This window comes from Rhopalosiphum padi, chromosome 2 (genome assembly GCF_020882245.1).
Source record: "Rhopalosiphum padi isolate XX-2018 chromosome 2, ASM2088224v1, whole genome shotgun sequence".
In the NCBI taxonomy this organism is placed as follows: Eukaryota; Metazoa; Arthropoda; class Insecta; order Hemiptera; family Aphididae; genus Rhopalosiphum; species Rhopalosiphum padi.
Window position 1 is genome coordinate 57,099,550 of NC_083598.1, and position 19,420 is coordinate 57,118,969.

At 23.5% G+C, this 19,420-nt stretch overlaps 1 protein-coding gene across 8 annotated transcripts in view; it reads left to right on the forward strand.

The window, feature by feature from the left end:
* LOC132922966 (phosphatidylinositol-binding clathrin assembly protein LAP) overlaps positions 1–18,711 on the forward strand; it is a 28,345-nt gene extending 9,634 nt beyond the window's left edge. Inside the window, exons 2-17 of one of the 8 annotated variants that reach the window (XM_060986720.1) lie at positions 5,757–5,899; positions 5,961–6,036; positions 6,173–6,193; positions 6,373–6,475; positions 6,602–6,810; positions 7,531–7,679; positions 7,751–7,842; positions 13,121–13,271; positions 13,354–13,464; positions 13,520–13,763; positions 13,846–14,124; positions 14,531–14,636; positions 14,703–14,814; positions 15,105–15,158; positions 16,682–16,802; positions 16,904–18,711. In XM_060986720.1, the coding sequence (XP_060842703.1) occupies positions 5,757–5,899; positions 5,961–6,036; positions 6,173–6,193; positions 6,373–6,475; positions 6,602–6,810; positions 7,531–7,679; positions 7,751–7,842; positions 13,121–13,271; positions 13,354–13,464; positions 13,520–13,763; positions 13,846–14,124; positions 14,531–14,636; positions 14,703–14,814; positions 15,105–15,158; positions 16,682–16,801 (1,970 nt within the window). In that variant the 3' untranslated portion in view covers position 16,802; positions 16,904–18,711. The remainder of the gene's footprint in view (positions 1–5,756; positions 5,900–5,960; positions 6,037–6,172; positions 6,194–6,372; positions 6,476–6,601; positions 6,811–7,530; positions 7,680–7,750; positions 7,843–13,120; positions 13,272–13,353; positions 13,465–13,519; positions 13,764–13,845; positions 14,125–14,530; positions 14,637–14,702; positions 14,815–15,104; positions 15,159–16,681; positions 16,803–16,903) is intronic. The other 7 variants (XM_060986722.1, XM_060986724.1, XM_060986725.1 and 4 more) reach the window with 7 other exon arrangements.
* The last annotated feature ends 709 nt before the right edge of the window (positions 18,712–19,420 follow it).

Genomic DNA, 19,420 nt, shown 5'->3' on the forward strand with positions numbered 1-19,420 from the left:
TTGTTAAATAATATAAGGGATAATCGTGCCTGTTGGCCGTTCCTAGCAACTCTAGTATTAACGTCAATTTTAACTAGGTCATCGATTGCGAAGGGGAGAAAATAAAATATATACGACCTTAGAAATATTGAATTTATATTTCTCAGTAGGAAAATGTATTAATTTAAAAATGCAATTTGGCTACAGATATGTAATATATGTATAATCTTATTTTATCCAAAAACTAATAAATATCAATCCTGAATCCAACGTGAACTTCCTTGATGAATATAACCTTCGATTTAAGCTAAATGTGTTTTTGTGACCCCAGTAATATTGATCCTAAATTTTGACTGTTTGAAATTTGACTTTTCACCTCAGCTTAATTGATGCAATTATGTGGCACCAAATAATGTATATATTTTTTACTGTTGTCCAATTTTAATTTAATGTATTTATCAATTATAAACGTGGTATCCGCCCATGATGAAAAACATTCATCATGTGCTGTTTCTAGTAAAAAAAATAATAATAATGAATATAAATTAAGTTTAACATATGAAGGATTATCCAAATACTGATTAAAACAATCATTAGCAGATTTAATATATAGAAAAATTAAAATATTATGTAAACGTTTTATGTATATTTATATTTAAACATTAAAGCTAAATGTTTTAGTATAGGCACCACATTGTAAATGGTTATAAAATTATAAGTTATAAATAAATAACATATCTACTTATTTTAATTTTAAATATTTAATTTGATATTTTGAAATGTACATTACCTATTACATGTACTTATATATATATTATACACGCTTAATAAATGATCATATTATGCTATCCTTTATTATTCAACAATCGTGTTTTTAAGTGTTTAATCACTACTTTAATCTACTTTGGACCGACGCTACTAAAATAATACCGGGTATTTAAACAAATTATTGGTCGAACGTCCTAATTTAAGTACGAGAGCACACACTTCGCGAAAAAAATGATTTTTTGTAATATTCTGTATGAAAAACAATCGAAAACTATTAAGTATATAATAACACAAACTCCTATATAGGTATATAACTAGTATACTTTTTTATATTAGTATAGTCAGTAGTCACCCTAACGACTAACGGTCTAAAATATATCACTGCTAATAAATGCGATGATTGATCATTAACTGTTGTTATTTAATTACAATTTCAAACATTTTTTCGTTAATGTTTGAATTATCTATTACTTCCTAATTTCTAGATCATAATGTTATAAAAATGTAATTTTTTTAATTTTCGATATAATTAAAAATATTCCGGCTTAAAGGTTATAATTTTTTTAAAGAGTTAGTAACTTTATTTTATTCGTTTAATTTTTAAAATAACAACACATGTACACGAAACTTTTAAAACTGTTATTTTTATATTCGTATCGATATTAGCTTTACCTAAAACTATATTTTTATAATTTAGCATTGCTTTATTTAATAATATTAATTTATTTATCATTATCTTCTGTCGAAATTAATGAACCGAGACTAATGTCCTACACTCAGTTGCTGTATCCTGTCTGTTTGATTTGTTCTCTAATAAATAATAATACATATTATTTAGTATATAATCACATATTTTAATATTTTAACTTATTATTTGATAAATATTGAAATTGAATAATGTTATGTGGTATACATTATGCATTTATGCGTGTTATATAATGCTGTGTTAGTGATGAAAGTTAATGTTCTGGGGAGAAGAGATGCATTTTTGTAGATTAATATTACTCACAAAAATGTTTTGAACTAACAAGACTTACTACTTCTCAACACAACCATCAAATTATATGTGTAATATATATATATATATATATTATAATAATACTATAAAATTACATAATATTAAATAATACAATCACACCAACCGTGATAATATGAAGAAATACAAAATACTAATATTAGTATTGTAAATAAAGAACTAATATTTTAATTGTTATAATAGCATACCGTAGTTTACTATAATCTATATTTTATAAAGGTATTGTAATAACGCAAAAATAAGAGAAATTAAAAATAAGTTAAGAAGCCTATAGTGAGATTATATTAATTTTAAAGTGACAAGTATAAAGGATACAAGCCTTTAATAAATGTCAAATCTATGGAACCTTTCTCCTACACTTATAAGTGCATATCATTACAGTATAATATTATTTACAAAATTTAAACACTATGCACTTGGTTATTTTTATTTTTGTATCTAAAATAGTCCATATTATAAAGTCACATTACCTTGGTTTTTACTTATTACTTTATTTGTTTTTTTTTTTTTAATAACCTATCAACTAGCATAGGAATTTGGTTTTATTTTGTATCCTAATTAATACGTAGTATCCAATACTGTCAATATACTCGGCATTGGCGTGTATAGTATATCATAGACTTAATTATTTTTAGGTTAAACTGATATAAGGGTTGAGATAAATTGAAGAATTTAACTATTTCTAAAAATTTTAAGGGTGAAGGTTTATCCCGATTCAAAATAACACCGGAAATCAAAATATTGTCAAGTACCCAATAGGTACTATAATTAATATAGATTATGATCTTAAAAATTGTATTATTTTATTTAATATTAGGCGATATGTTAATACTCCTACTAACATTTAATAAAAATGCATTTAAAATTACAGCAAAATCTGTAACACTTACGCCATAGATAATATTATATATTATTTTTATGTAGTCTACTATGGTAAAACTATCAAATTAGTCAATACACTTATTAGTAATAAGTTATTACATATTATATCACATTTTACTATAAAATAATATTTCACATAAATACTCAATATCTGAGTTTTAATTTAAATAATTAGTACCCGAAATATACAAACTGATTTTCAATATCTAATTTATTTCTAACAACCCGATACCAATACCTGAATTCATTATTTCGGTTGCAAAGTTCTGGTTTTTTTTTGTATTATTATTTCTATACATTATGATATTACCTACCTAGTTGTATTTTGCTAAGGATGGAGTCGATACCCCGTATGTTATATTGGTAACAGGTTAAGTATAAAACACGTAAACGATAATGCTATATTAGATAGCAATGATAGCATTCACTATGAATACAAATATAAACACTAGTTACTGATTATGGCTTCTTTTAATTTCAGCATCAATAATTTTCTTATAGTTTTAATAAGCTATTAAGACTTAAATACAATAGAATAAGAATAAAAAATGGGCGAGTGGGTACTATTCTACTGTACGGTAGGTAATGAGTGGGTCACTATTGTAATGGATGTGTTAAATTGTTATTCATTGATGTATGCAAAAAACGATTCCGAATGGAGGGAGGTGTTCTATCGACTAAGTATAAACTTATATCACAAATTCACAAAGTATATTTTGTTTTGTTTTTTTGATACTGTTATTAGGTAAAATAATTTATTTTACAATTAGTAAAACTTACAGTAGGCTGAAATAATTTTGGCCTGAAACATTGCATTTGAAAAATATCATTGTATGTATAAAATATAATAAAATAGATAAAAGTTTTATGTTGTTGTGAATAATATTTTTGAACCATTACAAAACAACGAATAACGTTATTTATAGTTTAAATATGTAATTTCGTCAACATTTGAACTTGAAATGCTTTTAAAAATAAATTATGCCTATACCGGCCTATACTGTATTTCAAATATTTTTATAAATCTATAAATCTAGAATATATATCTTATATGACATTTTTAAATGTTTTTACCCAGCGAATAATTTTTTATTGTAAAATCAATACATCTATCATTTCGCACAGAATCTAAAAATGTGAAATCATTGTCTGAATATTGCTGTTAAAGGAAATATAATAAAAAATCGCATTTTTTTAAAATTTTATGATTCCACTATAATGAATATTATCAATTATATCGCTAAAAAACATATTTTTGTATTTGTATCGTGATTAACTGTTCTGCGTTATCATAGACATATGCCTGTACCTAGAGACAGTCCAGTGCCCCCATTCCCCACCAGAAATTTTTAGTTTTTTTGGTTGGTAGTTTATTGTACATACATTTAAACATACATTACATTTATACATACATACATTTACAAAACTTTATTGTTACCTTTATCATTAATATACATTTTCATATAATATAATTCAAGGTATGATAAATGATTTGTAATTTGTATTCATAAATGTCAAATTGTAATGATAAACACGGATTTCAGATAAGAAATACAAGTGGTCAGTGAATCCCATTTTTGTCATAACACAATAGCTTGATTATTATGTAATATGTATATCATTTAAATTTGTTTAACTGCTAATCTCCTTTTATTTTTAACTATCCTATTTGTTTAAGATCAGCTGTTGCTTGTTTTATATAATATGTTTGATAATAGTTAAAAGGTATACCTCGTATACTTGTTAGTAAATACTAAATAATAACAATATTCAATCAAAAAATGAAATTTTTTATTTACAACATATTGATATAATGGTATTAATACACTTAATTTATTATTTTATTATTATTAATACATTAATTTATGGTTTACATTAATATTAATTTTAATATATTGTTATGTTAAATACACCAAATTAATTGTTATAACATAATTGTAGTTATAAAAAAATAGATGTGTAGTAAACATTATACACTTTATAAATAAAGGGGTCATAAAGTGATAGATATATAAGTAGGTATTCTAGCAATTTACCTATTATCAAATTTAAAGATAAGAATATTATCTAGGGCATCTCATTATAGGCTTTTATTGATATCTTAATTTTTAAGTGAGTTATAGTTATGTAAAATATTAAAACTTTAAAATGCTTGTAACTCGATTGAAAATTAAAATACCAATAAAAGCCTATGAGATGCCCTAGATAACATTATTACCTTTAAGTTTGATAAAAAAGGTAAATTTACTCTAATATTAAAGATTACATCACAAAATGTGTTTTGCTGAACAAAAATTTGCTATGATCTACATTAGTAAGACAGAGATAACACATGTGGGTATAATGTCCTCTTAAGAGAAAAAGATAGATCAGCGGTTCTCAGACTGTGGTATGCAAAAGACTACATGGTGGTACGCAAAGGGCTGTTTTTGGATAATAAACCCATTCAATTATTTAATTCATATCTTATTTTAAAAAACTAATAAATAAAAAATAATTAAACTGTAGCTGTAGTATTTTACTGCCTTATTATTTAAAACAAAAAATATATTTAACTGTACAATTAGGATTTTGGATCATTCTATTTTTAGTTATTAGTGGTACGCGACTGATTGATAATATACCTAAATCTAAGTGGTACGTAAAAAAAAAAGTTTGAGAACCGCTAAGATAGATATTAAGGAGTATCATAAAATAATCAATATTTTAACTTTATTTTTTGTTCTTAAAATTGTATATGTTTTACATTTGCTATATTATTATGTTGGTGGATTTGGTATTTTTTTTAAATCAATACCACCTACATCAAGTATTAACTTATTCCTAATTAATACACTAATGTGATATGTACCAGTTATAAAAAAAAAATGATTAATGGGAGGTGGAATATGCAACTGAATATTATGGTATTTATAACATTATGTTATGTGTACTGAGTGTTATATAATTAGTAATAACTTTGAAATATACATATAATTATAACAAATAATATTATTATTATTGATTCATATCTGTATTTTGATTTTTTAAACATTACATTTAGTTCTGTATCTGCTAATGTATAAAACATGATTATTTATTTTTATTTTAGACTTGATTCACTGTACTAATGAACCAAATGTGTCAATTCCTCAACTTGCCAATCTATTAATTGAACGGTCACAAAATGCCAGTTGGGTCGTAGTATTTAAATCATTAATCACAGTTCATCATTTAATGTGTTATGGGAACGAGGTTAGTATAAATAATCTTGTATTATTTAATCTAAGTATTTAAATATTTTATATATTTTTAGAGATTTACACAATATTTGGCATCCAGTAATAGTTCCTTTCAACTTAGCAATTTTTTGGATAAAAGCAGTTTACAAGGTGATTAATTATAAATTATGTTATTGTAGTTTAATTTAAGTCATTATATGATATATGAAAATACTAATAACTAAACTGAAGAAAAAATTAGTATTAAAAGTACACTTGTTTTTATTTTTATGCTTGGTACATTTAGGACCTGTCGGAGTACGATCTGGTAAGAATAACAATTAAAACAAAATAAGTTAATTAAAAATAAAAATATCTTGTTAAAAAAATAATATAATTGAATATAGGTATTTATTGTACATATAATTTTCTAAATATTTCTAAATATTTTATTATTTAGGTAATTAATTCAAAATGTTAATGCTTATTATTATTTTTTTTTTTTAGGTTATGATATGTCACCATTTATTAGACGTTATTCTAAATACTTAAATGAAAAAGCTTTATCTTATCGTACCGTGGCTTTTGATTTTTGTAAAGTTAAAAGAAGGTATTTTTATAAATTAAATAAACCTATAATTAATGAGTTATCAAAATAAAATGTTATACATTATGCTTCTGTATTTTAATTAGATTGTTCAATTATTATTATTGAATATTATGCATTTAATTTTAGCAAAGAAGATGGTGTACTGCGCACCATGAATTCAGAAAAATTATTGAAGACTTTACCAGTCTTACAGTCACAACTGGATGCATTACTTGAGTTTGATTGTTCTGCTGCTGATCTCACAAATGGTGTAATTAACATGGCATTCATGTTGTTATTTCGTGATCTTATCAGATTATTTGCTGGTTATAATGATAGTATCATTAATCTTTTAGGTATTTATATGATGATAAATTAATTTAAAACAGTGTTGGGCATTTAACTTCAAAAGTCTAAATATTTTAAATTTAAATTTAAAATTTAGAAATGAATATAAAATTTCTTGCCAAACTATTTGAAAAGACTGTCTTTTGGAACAAAATCATGCAGCTAGATGTGGCAAAATGGAAGGGAATTAAAATTGGTTGTTGGTTCGGTACTCTTAATAGTATTATTTAACTGAATTAATAATTACAAATGTTATTTAGCTCAAAAACATATAGAAACAGACAGTATTTTATATTTCAATACCAGTTTTGTATACCATCCATCAATGGAAGAATTCCTACACAAATGTCTATTTTTAATAAATTAATTTTGTTTGCAGTGCTCTAAAAACTGTAATAATACAAATTACTTTTCACCATTGTTAATTATTAATTTGTATAACTTTCAAGCTGCTAATACTACTGTAGTAATATCCCAATCCAAACTGCTATGTAATGAATTCAACTAAACTTAGTATCTTAGATTGCTTTTCTAGGTAGGATTTGTACATATGTAATTGTATTAACATGATAAATTTAAGTATATTTATTAATCAGTAATTACATAAACCCAAACATAGTTTGTGCTCATCACTGTTACAAATAGCTAGATTAATGTAATATTGTTATTTATTTATAATTCATATTTTTGTATTCATTAAATACAAATTTGTTATTTTTTTTTCCCAGAAAAATATTTTGATATGAATAAAAAGCAATGTCGGGATGCTTTAGATTTATACAAAAAGTTTCTCATTAGAATGGATCGTGTAGGCGAATTTCTCAAAGTGGCAGAAAATGTTGGAATCGACAAGGGTGAAATACCGGATCTGACTAAAGTATGTTAAATTCAATAAATATGATTGTTATAATTATTATCTACATAATTAAATTATTTGTATATTTTAAGGCTCCGAGTAGCTTATTGGATGCATTAGAACAACATTTAGCTTCTATCGAAGGCAAAAAATCTGCAGCAAACACTCCCACACAAGCAACAAGGTATGTGAAGAAATGTTTTATTTTACTTTTTATTTTTTATGTGACTAATGAATGTGATATAGAGTATAATGAGGATATTATACTTTCATTTATTTATTTTTTGTCTTATTAACTCATAGTATAGCAAATTTTTCATTCAGAATAGGTAATCCATTTTGCTATGTTGTTTTTAATATGTGAATGAATTGAACTATTCCCAAGTTTAAATGCTAAAATATTGTTTATTGATCTGTGTAGTTTTTTTTTAGATACTTGAATTTAAAAAAAAGTTATTAAAAATTTAAAACAAAAAAAACTTTTAAAATATTAAAAATAACAAGTTTAATAGATTATTCTGAATGCTAGATTTGCAATGTTGTGTGTTTGTAAAACTGTGACAATGACTACACATGAGCTTATGATCTTAGTTTTTCAATATATTTTTTTTAAAAATACATTTCAATTTCATATTCTTTAATTACTTAATAAAATTATTATATGTTCAAACATTACTATTTATTTATTTTTCTATGAATAATTTCTTATTCTCTATGAAAATAAATGTGTTAAAAATTTTTAAATTATTTTGTTTACCATTAACTACTATATTATTCTGTATCATATTTATTTTAATTCACTAATAATAAATAACTTATATAAATGAGTTTATAGAATTTCAAATACATCATATTTTTATAAAAGTTATTAATTTTGGTATAATAGTAAATCATATTTAATGCTACCATAAAGTAATATGTAGTATGTTACATTTATGCATAATTAATATATTAAAACATACTTTATGATAGTATTAATATGTGATATAATAAAATAAGTTATTTAATTTAAGTTTTTATAATAATTTATTTTTATTAATAAAAAAAATAATATGATTTTTGAATCATATGGAATGACCCATTTATTGTAAAACACGCTATTTCAAAAAAATGATTAACATCTTAAAAATGTTTTTTAAATATTATGTTCTTCGACTGGATACATTTTTTTTTTTGATTGTGACAACCAAACAATAATAAATATGAAATTATGTTTTATTATTATAGTAATTTGATTGCCTTTAGCAACTAATGCACAATATATTACGTTATCAGACTAATTTTGCGTTGCGATATCATAGTAACCAAATAAATAATAAACTCGCAGAATCTGGATACATTTTTCATTTGTACCTAACAACTTACTAATGATTAATTACGTTACCACAGTAACCTCAAGATATATTTTTTTAATCATAATTAAATAAATCATATTATATAATTCAATGTTTGCTAGGAAAAGTATCAAGTTTAAAAATATAAAATAAAATTTTTAAACTTAAAAAGTTTTTAATAATAAAATTAATTTTATTATTTTTTATTGATATAATTGTTTAATGGCACATATATTTTTAATTCCTATTTCAAATAAGAATATTTTTTAAAATATTACATTGTTAAAAAATCAATTAAATTATGAGATATGTATTTAAAGTTTAGATGAATGGAGTAGAATTGTACAGAACAGAAGTACCCCATAAGATCTTCTACTCTGCTCATAAACCTTTGAATACTTAATAACTAATAACCTAATTGATAATAATTTGATATTATGGATTGAAATACTCCAATCAATATTTTATTTTTAAATATGAAATTAAAAATGTTGTTTGGTTTAACATCTTAAAATTATGTAAAAGAAATATTTTTAAAAACATTTGTTTATTTTGAAATAATGAGTGTTTTATGTCAAATGGATCATCCTATAAAGTACATAATATAGAGATATATTTGATGAAGATTTTCTCTTACTATATATTTTTTATATAACTTTTTATTATTATAAATAATAAAAATAAAAATATATAAGATCCTTTCTATTACAATTTTTCAAAATCCTCAAATCATCCTTATATTATTTTATGTGCGTGTTGTTGTTGTTTAGTTAGACTTAATTATATGAATTATATCCAATTATACGTACTATAGTTAAATATTATTTAGAAAATTGTGTTTGAATGTGATTTAAGTAGGTAGTTTTCACCTAATGATTGACTGTTTATTAGAAACTATTATTGTATAAAAATAATTCACATTGTAACATTAATTTACATATTTTTGAATCAAATTTGTTCTATTTTTAGTAGAACTTCAAAAATATTATACACTAGAAATGAATAATAAAAACATTATAGGTACATTTTAAATTTCAAATGTTGCCAATTAATTTAAAAAAACAAAAAAATGTTTTATGGGATATGATACGAATAAACACATTTTAAAATTCAATGTTTTATAATGAAATATGATATTATTTAACACGAATATTTCAATAATTCCAGTAAATAACTTTTATTCAGTATTATAGAAATTGTTTTCATGCAATATCACTTAAATGGCCATAATTTTATAATTTAAAATATGTTATACATTACATGAAGTTGAACCCTTAATTATTAGGTTAATTCTGTATTAATAATAATTAATATTTTCTATTTTTTCTTCTTACATTATGTATATGTTATACTGTCTATACTATACTACTTTAGTTTAACCTAACGGTATGCACCTATTGGCTATTATGTTGTTATAATTTATAATTACTAGTTAATAGGTACTATCATTATCAAAATATATTATTTTATTTATTTTCATAAGGAGAACTGCTAAGCTCTTTAATTAAGCATGTGAAAGACATTACTTCCCATTGAAATTAAAAAAAAAAAAAAAATCTGTTGACTGAAATTTATATTTTTTGAAATTATCATTATTCATTTGTTCATAAGAATAATTATTATAATGATTTTCATATGACTCTTCTCCACTACTTAAAAAGTGGTAATTTAACTTTTTAATTGATAAATAATCAACATAGGAAATACTTATAAATCACATTGATTAAACATGTTAGTCAACTACAGAAATATATACCGATCACAAGACATCTGGCATCATGGATGTTGCCTAGGCTCTAGTTATTACATTGCCAGAGTTTCGTTAATTATGGTGACATATATTAGATAAATCAAATTATATTAAATTATGTAATATATTTTAGTTAAATTTAACAGGTATTATAAAATGTATACATAGTTGTTTAACTTTATCATTTATGAAAATGATTTTACATTTTATTTTATGGGTTTCTTGTGACTATTATATATTGTTATTAATTATTATATAGTATATTTATATATTTTGCTTTCCCTTAGTACCTCCTACCTATTAGTTAGTTTTATATTGATGCACCTGTTGATATTTTACTACAATGTATATCATTTTTTTATAATTTAAATATCCATTTATATTTAACCCATTTAAACTTACTATATATCCATTTTAGATTTTGTATACTAATTGAAAGAATTATTGCAGTTTTTGCGTTAATTTTTTGTGTTCTCTCTAGAGAAGTAAATAATGACCTAAAGTTATTGAAATATTATTTGGATGACATAGCAATAGTAATTTACACTTGATTTTAATTGTTTTTTTTAATTTGCATGTGTAAAAACAGATGAATATACTTTAAATTAAATATAAAAAAAAGTAATAAATGTTATTAAATGTTGCAAAAATTGTTTAATTTATTGCTGTTTAAAATCAAACAAGTTTACATTAAAAAATTTACAAATTGTCAGTCAAAATATAATATATTTTTAGTTTTTAGCTACTTATGGTCACTCGTGTACCTAATCCTTGGTAAGACATGTATTTCCTAAAATTCTAGATTCGAGAAAAAAAATGTTCTTTAAACTATTAATTACAAAACACAAAATCATAATTCATTTTGATAAATTAATGATCAAAATTGATTCATAAGAATCATTTAAATTAGAATATTATACCAATTTCTCTTTTGGTGAAATATTGCAATTTATTAATCGATTGAAAAACACTGAAAGTCACTATTTTTCTGTCTCATTTTATCGTGATATATTTTTAACCTCCTTTCATTATCTTACATCTTTGATAAGTTGTTCCTTCTAATCAACTAAGACAAACATTTGCGACAGTCGCATTGGATAGTTGTTGTGTTAATGTTTTATTAATTATCATATTTTTAATTTTCTGGATTTATTTATAAATTTTAACTATCAAAAATTGAAAAAAAAAAATAACTAATAATTATAAAGAATTTAATACAATATAAATTATTGTGTGAACGTTAAGAAAAATGAAAATGAAAAATATTTATAATTGTTTTCCTTATCTCTGATTATAAAAGAGAGAATGTGTCAAACATGACTCACCAAAAGCCGCCACCGTATGTTATACTATATACACAAGTTTACATACTTATATTTTATTATTAATTTTTAATCTATTTATTACTCAATAGCTACTTAATACATATATGTTTGACATACATGTAATTTCAATAAATAATAGTATAAATACATTTGATAAATAATTTAAACAACAAAATTCTAATAAAAATTTGTAAAACAATATTAAAATAATAAAAATTAAATGTTTTGTTTATTATAATTTATTTCCTTTGAATACTAATAGGGTAACATAACTTTTAGTATTAATTTATTATTAATTATAAAAATAATTTGTTAAAATTCCATATTTTCGTTTGTAGATTACACTTTGTGTTATCCTAGGGTGACCATTCCTTTTAAAACAATTCTGTCAGCTATTAGTATATTGCAATCACTTAGGACTCTTTTTGTCCTGTTTTAATTCCATTGTCTCTTTAAAATTAAATGTAAGTAATGGATACAACCTGGGCCAAATATTTGCAGTTTTATATTGAAACCAATATTATAGACATCAGTTTTTGTGGAATGGGCGTCTAGTGTCAAACAATATTATCAACAATAATCATACCAAGACATTTTGTATTTTATTTATTTATATAAATCAACAGTTTAACACCTTTAATGATTTTAATGTAATTTAACACACAATTAAAATGAATTGTATAATTTGCACAACATTTTGTTCAAAATTCAAGCTCATATTATAGACTTGTATGACTACCACTCAACTAGATTATTCAACAATATATTTAGTTTAACGAATAAACAGATCATCATCACCAAGAATATAAAAGGGTGAAACCATTTTTCTAGGTCTTTAGCAATATTGTTTCTACTATTTATTTTGTATAAATATGGTCACCCTATGTTATCTACTTATAACTAAGTTTTCTTTAGATAGTCACATTTTTAGAAATAAGTAATAGTAGTGTTTGCAGTTGTTTTTATTTTATGTTTGTCTTTTTTATTTGAATTTTGTATTTTGTTTTGTTTTTATTTTCCATTTCCTGTCCTATCCCTGACATAATCATATAGCACTCATCGGACAGATGTAAAGACTGGTGTATCTGCCCTTTCTTCCACTAGCAGCTCTTTTGGAACAATTGCTCAGCAAGCGGATGGAGTTGAGGAGTCATTGAAGCAAGCTGTTTTGGCTGAAGAAGAAGCTGTTTTAAATCAATACAAGGTAATTTAGTGGTATTTTATAATTTTTTCCTTAGTAGTAGTATATAAAAAAAACTATTTCATAATAAAAATTATCATCCCAGGCCAAAGTCAACAGCCCTGTGAATGGTACAATCGCTTCAGTCAACAATCCGTTTTTAGTTTCATCTGAGCCTATTGTAGACTTGTTTTCATGTCCAGCTCCAGCTACACAGGTATTACATCAGATATTTTTTAGTGGGTAATTCATTTAACTTTCACCTTTTTTAGATGTCAACCAAAGCTTCTGACGATTTACTTCAATTAAGTAATCCATTTGCTGACATGTTTTCAACTCCTATGACAGGATCACAAACAAATGCTTCAAATGATATGTCTTCTCCTCTTGCTAACAACTGGATGAGCAATGGATTTAATACAAATACTAGCAATGCATTCGTTGATGATAAATCATTTACATCTGTTTTTGGTCAACCTGAATCTAACCAATCATGTCCTGCTCCCACTACTACAGGTAAATTAATAATTCTAACTATAAAACAATAAATAGAAGAATATGTTTATGAAAAATTCCCTGAGTGTATATATCTTTCAAGCTGCGTGTTCTGGGACATCTTTTATCACCTCAAATGTTTTTTCTGATTCAAATATTTTTGAATCAAGTCCTCCATCTATAGAAAAATCACAGTCCAGAAAATCTAGTGGGGCATCAATACCTCCACCAAGACCTCCTCCACCTTCTACTTCTCTTCCATCATCTAATCCTGATCCTAATCCTGTTTTGGATTTGGCAGCAGATATTTTTCTTCCTCAAAGTGTCCCTCAACCTATTTATGGATCTCCTGGCAAAACCGATTTGGCCGCACTTGCTTCAGGTATACAATATAATATGATATTGTATTCAGACATATATGTTTCGGCCTTCTTTTGTGTGAATTATGATTTTCTTGATTTCCGGGTAGTTTTTATTTCGAAGCAGGCACTCAATTACTGGCCTGTAGCACTTTATTTTAATTTATTTAATGCTTTTGCAAGAATACAAGTTATAGGCTTAACATGTTGTAAGGTCGTACTTGAGTAAACATCAGTGGTTTTTTTTTTTAATATTTATATTCAATGCTATATTATGTAAGTAGCATGGGCATTATTATTATTTTTTAGCTATTAATATGATTTTTCAGTATTCAGCTGCCATTATTATCATATTTTATTTGCTTTAATGGTTTTGTTTTTTGATCAAATATTTTATTATTAATTTTATTTTATGGTATTTAATTTTAGGTGCACCTGATTCAGGTAATAAGAAGGTATTAACTGGAGATTTAGATAGCAGTTTAGCATCATTAGCAGAAAATCTTACCATCAATAAAGTCACACAACCGCCACCGTGAGTAATTATTTTATATTTATCTTTTAAAAATTGGTTTTATTGGTTTTTTTTTTTTTTTTTAAGAGTTCAATGGAATTCTCCTAAAAATACTCCAAAACCTGGTAATGGTCAACCAGGAATGGGTTGGAGCCCTCAGCCTATGGCTGCTACAACTGGTGCAAATTATCGACCAATGGTATGTAGCAAATGTTAATTAATTGTTTTCAATATACAATTTAAAAATAATATTTTTAAATTATTGTGAACAGCTTAAAAAAATCTATTTTGTTGATTGAGTTGTTTCTATGTAATATACCTATGCTTGTATTTTGGTATTTTCTTTTGTAAATTGCTTCTCAAATTAAAATACTGCCAATAATTATTCATTTTTGTTTTTATACATTTTTTTTGCATGTTTTTATTTATGTACATACCTTTTTATTATTATTTTATTTTATTTTTTGCTTGCTGTATATTGGATTATAGGGTCAAGGAATGATGTCCAACCCTTCACCATTTGTATCAACATATGGTCCAATGGTAAGTCATATTCACTTGTAAAACTGCTTTAAAATAAACTTGCATTGAATATACTTACTATAATTTAAATTTTTTTGAATATAACATTAAACAAGAATTTTGGATATTATCGTCCAGTTCTAATTAAATGTTGGTTGTGTGTATTCAACATATTTTAAATTACTTATTTTCTTTTATTGTTAAATACTTTAACTTAAAAATTAAACATATTATGATTATATTTTATACTAAATGATGGTTAACATGATTTTTATTCAGCCTGTTTTAAGATTTTTATTTTTGATTATTTATAACTTAATAAAATAAAAAAAAAATAGAATAAAATCTGGCTTGTAAGAATTAAAAGTTATAAAACTGTCTCTTTAGTGAATTTTAGTTGTCCTTCCCTGCTTTATGCCAGTGACAGCATGAACTATTATTTGTTATGCTATTTTAATTATTTGTTCAGTATAAATAACAAAGTCTCGATAAAATATTTTTGCTCCACTGCTGCTTATACTATTTTTGAGTTAGTAAAATTAAATATCTTAATTTATACATGCAACTTGAACATTTCATTTATTATTTATCTAAATAACCTACTATTCAAACAATTATTTTTATATCAATCTGCATGTTTTATTGAACTCATAATAGGTTAGTTTTTATACATTTTTTATTTAAAATTTAAATGTATTTCTATAATAAGATATTCTTTTTTGAAAAAGTTTGTTTGTAATTTGAGTAGCTTTGCTATTTTGGCTATCATTGCACATTCACACTCTGCATAGGATGCGGTTTTTTTTTCATCACTGATATAGTTTATTTGAAATTTTTCATGTATATTTGTCGTGCAAATAAGCATCTATGTGGTATTTATATAAGCTCATCATGATATAATAAATATTTTAAACTTTAACTAATATTTTTAAACTTGCTATTTTGTATAATATTGTTATTGCTATTAAGGTTATATTTATCAATTCCCATTACATTAATTTTAATAATTCATACATTTTTATATGCCTAAATTTAATTATTAGGCATAGGGTGATTAAATATATTGAGATGGCTGAAATTCCTTTATAAATTATATAATTATATAATACATTATTCACCACAAATTCAATATAATAAGCATAATTTATTTACAAAATAGACTACAATAATTCTGGGAGAGGGTATCCTCTAAAGCTCCCTATGCCTATGGTTGAATTGCTCTAATGATTTTTAGAGTCTAATTCTATAAATTTACTTCTTGTGTATCAGTGACCTATGTGTAGCCTAGATGGGCTCATTTTTAAATTAATTTATATTATTATACTAATTAATATAAGTAAAGTAACATATATTTTTATAAATATATTACTAAATAGAAACATCATTGTTCAAACTTTAATATTTGTATATATCCTCAACTCGATTAATTTGTTAATAGTATAATGATTTATTAAAAAAAAAAAAACAACAACAACAACTATTAAGTTATAATTTGAACAATATTTGTACATTTTTTCTTACGTAAGTTTGTGTTATATCTTAAGGGTGTACAACCCAGCTGTATTGGTGGTAGTGCAGTAGGTGGTGGTAATCTTGGAATGACTACTCCTTCCAGTTCTCAGACCTCTCAACCACAGCCTGTCTTAGATCCTTTTGGTTTATAAGGTAATCTACTTATTATGTTCTATATTAAAAAAAAGTTATGTGAATTGATCTAACACACAAATTAGGTATTACTATATTATATTAATTGTTATTTTTTCTAGGAAATAAACTGGGACTGAAAAGCGAAATGTATAGTTTTTATTGTATACACATTATAAAGGGTTCTAAGAATAACTATCATTGCAACAACCCTAGTGCCATACTTTCAAACTCTTAATTGGCAAAATGAATATAATTTCAGGTATTACTGTTATTTAGTTAAAAATCTATTATTTATACTTATATTGTGAAAGTATAAGAATAAAATAATGCCCAAAATAATTTCTGCCTATTTTAGCCTAAATTATTTTAAATTAAACATAAAGTATTATATTTAGATTATTACTTAAAAATAGGCAAACTCTAGCTTAGAGATAAAAAATGTGTGTTCTATGAAAAAGAGATTGTTCCTTTAGGAATAAAGTAACAATTTTAGTTTACGATCTTGTTAAGTTTTTTAACTTAATATTAAGTGCAATATAAAATAAAGTTTGATTTAAATTATATCCTATTCGTTTACCTCATGAATATCCATTAATTTACAAATAAAAAAAATTATATATTATGTATTTTATAATAAATATAATATTATTTTATGTAATATTAATATAACATTAAATATTAAATAGACAATACTATATTGTTAATCCATTTAAAAATTATATAGCTATATGATTATTTAATATTATGACACTCTCTAACAGATATACTTATTAGATAATATAATTAAGATAGGTACCGTGCATTAGTAACAATAAGGTATAATTGTAATATATTTATATTTTAATCAAATTAAAATAAATACTCTCCCATGTCTATAAAATACAATATAATATAGTATATTACATGTTATATATAAATTATTATTATTGAAAAACGTGTATCAAATAAAAATAGGTACATGATGTTTACAGTGTACTGATGTACAGTGTTCGGTTTAAACAAAATCATATCTAAATTGTTACAAAAATATGTAAGTAATTATACATCAGTTACCTAATTTATTGTTTTGTAAGTTAAATACTTAAAATAAATACAACATTTGGATACGATTTTGAGTGAACATTTTAGAAGTATTAGACAAACATCAAAAGTGATGTATTGGAAATTCTGTAATAATATAGTGGAATATAAATATATTTATATTTTTTTTTTCACAAGTAACATATTATAACCCCTTATATATTTTATGCAGAAACATAATTGTTATATTCAATTTTTATTTATTTAAAATTATCAATAACTTTTTTTATTTATAATTTATTTAATTTTAAATTACTTATATAATATATTATATATATTGATTATAAATATTGTTCTATCAAAATCATTACTGTGAATTTTTTTTGATTGAAAACAATTAAGTATTGTGAAATTATATGAATCAACAATTATTGTTTATGGGTATATTATATACATTTTATTAGGCATAATTTTGTTTTATTTTCATTTTTTTGTTTGTATTCTTTCAATTTTATGTTACCTTCCATTTAGAAATTCAGTCCATTTTTATAAATATATGTTATTATTATTACGGATTTATTGTGATGTTAATTTAACAGAAATCTTGTTAGTATATTATATTTTTGGCATCACCTTTAGTTAATTTTTTTTTTATTTGCATGTGATATATAATTTATGAATTTTGTATATTTATGTTACTTTACTTATTTATTGTAAAATGGCTTTGGTTTCGTTAAAGTTAAAATTAATTTTTACTCTGGCGTTAATTATAATAAACATTCCAAAATAAAATTAATAACATAATATAATTTATAAACTATAATATTATCATTATATCTTTATAATTATTATTGTAATTAGTGTATTGGCATGTAGATACACAAAATATATTATTATTATTATTATATATGAGCCTTTAATTAAAAAAATATATATAATTTATTGTACCTTTAGCTCTTTAAAATACAAATGATTTTGAAATCCTAATTATATTTCTACAAAAACGGATCAATATTCACTACCCAACAAGTAATGCGAGAAAAACAAATCTTCTAAAATTTAGATTAATGTCTGTAAATTATGAGTGACCAATATTAGGTTTATTTATTGTGTAATAATTAATTATTATTAACTAATACTGTAATCTATCGAGGTTGTGTTCCAGCAAAATTATGTACCTATCATAACCGCGACCTTAAATCAAGGTTAGTTTTTATTTTTATATTTTAAAACACAACATTAAGGTTAATATTTTTGTTAATTTAATTTACATAATTAATTAATTATACATACATATATTAGGAAGTTTAAAAAAACTTGTGATATATATATATGTTTTTTATTCTCCATGTTTTTGCAAACATCTTTGTATGGTCTATTTTAAGAAATCATATAGTTAGTTAGTTAGCCAATGAAAAATCCTCATTGATTGTTTTAGAGAAAAAATGTGACTTCACAGTTTCTTTTTCCTCTCCATCCTGTTTAGAATGTTTTAATTCGTCCGGGGTTGTAATTTCTTCTAACTCCTCCAATATGTTAGCTTTTGATCATAGTTCAACATAATTTTTTATGTATCGCCTTTGTATCTCAAAAAAACATTCTACTTTTCGAGAAAT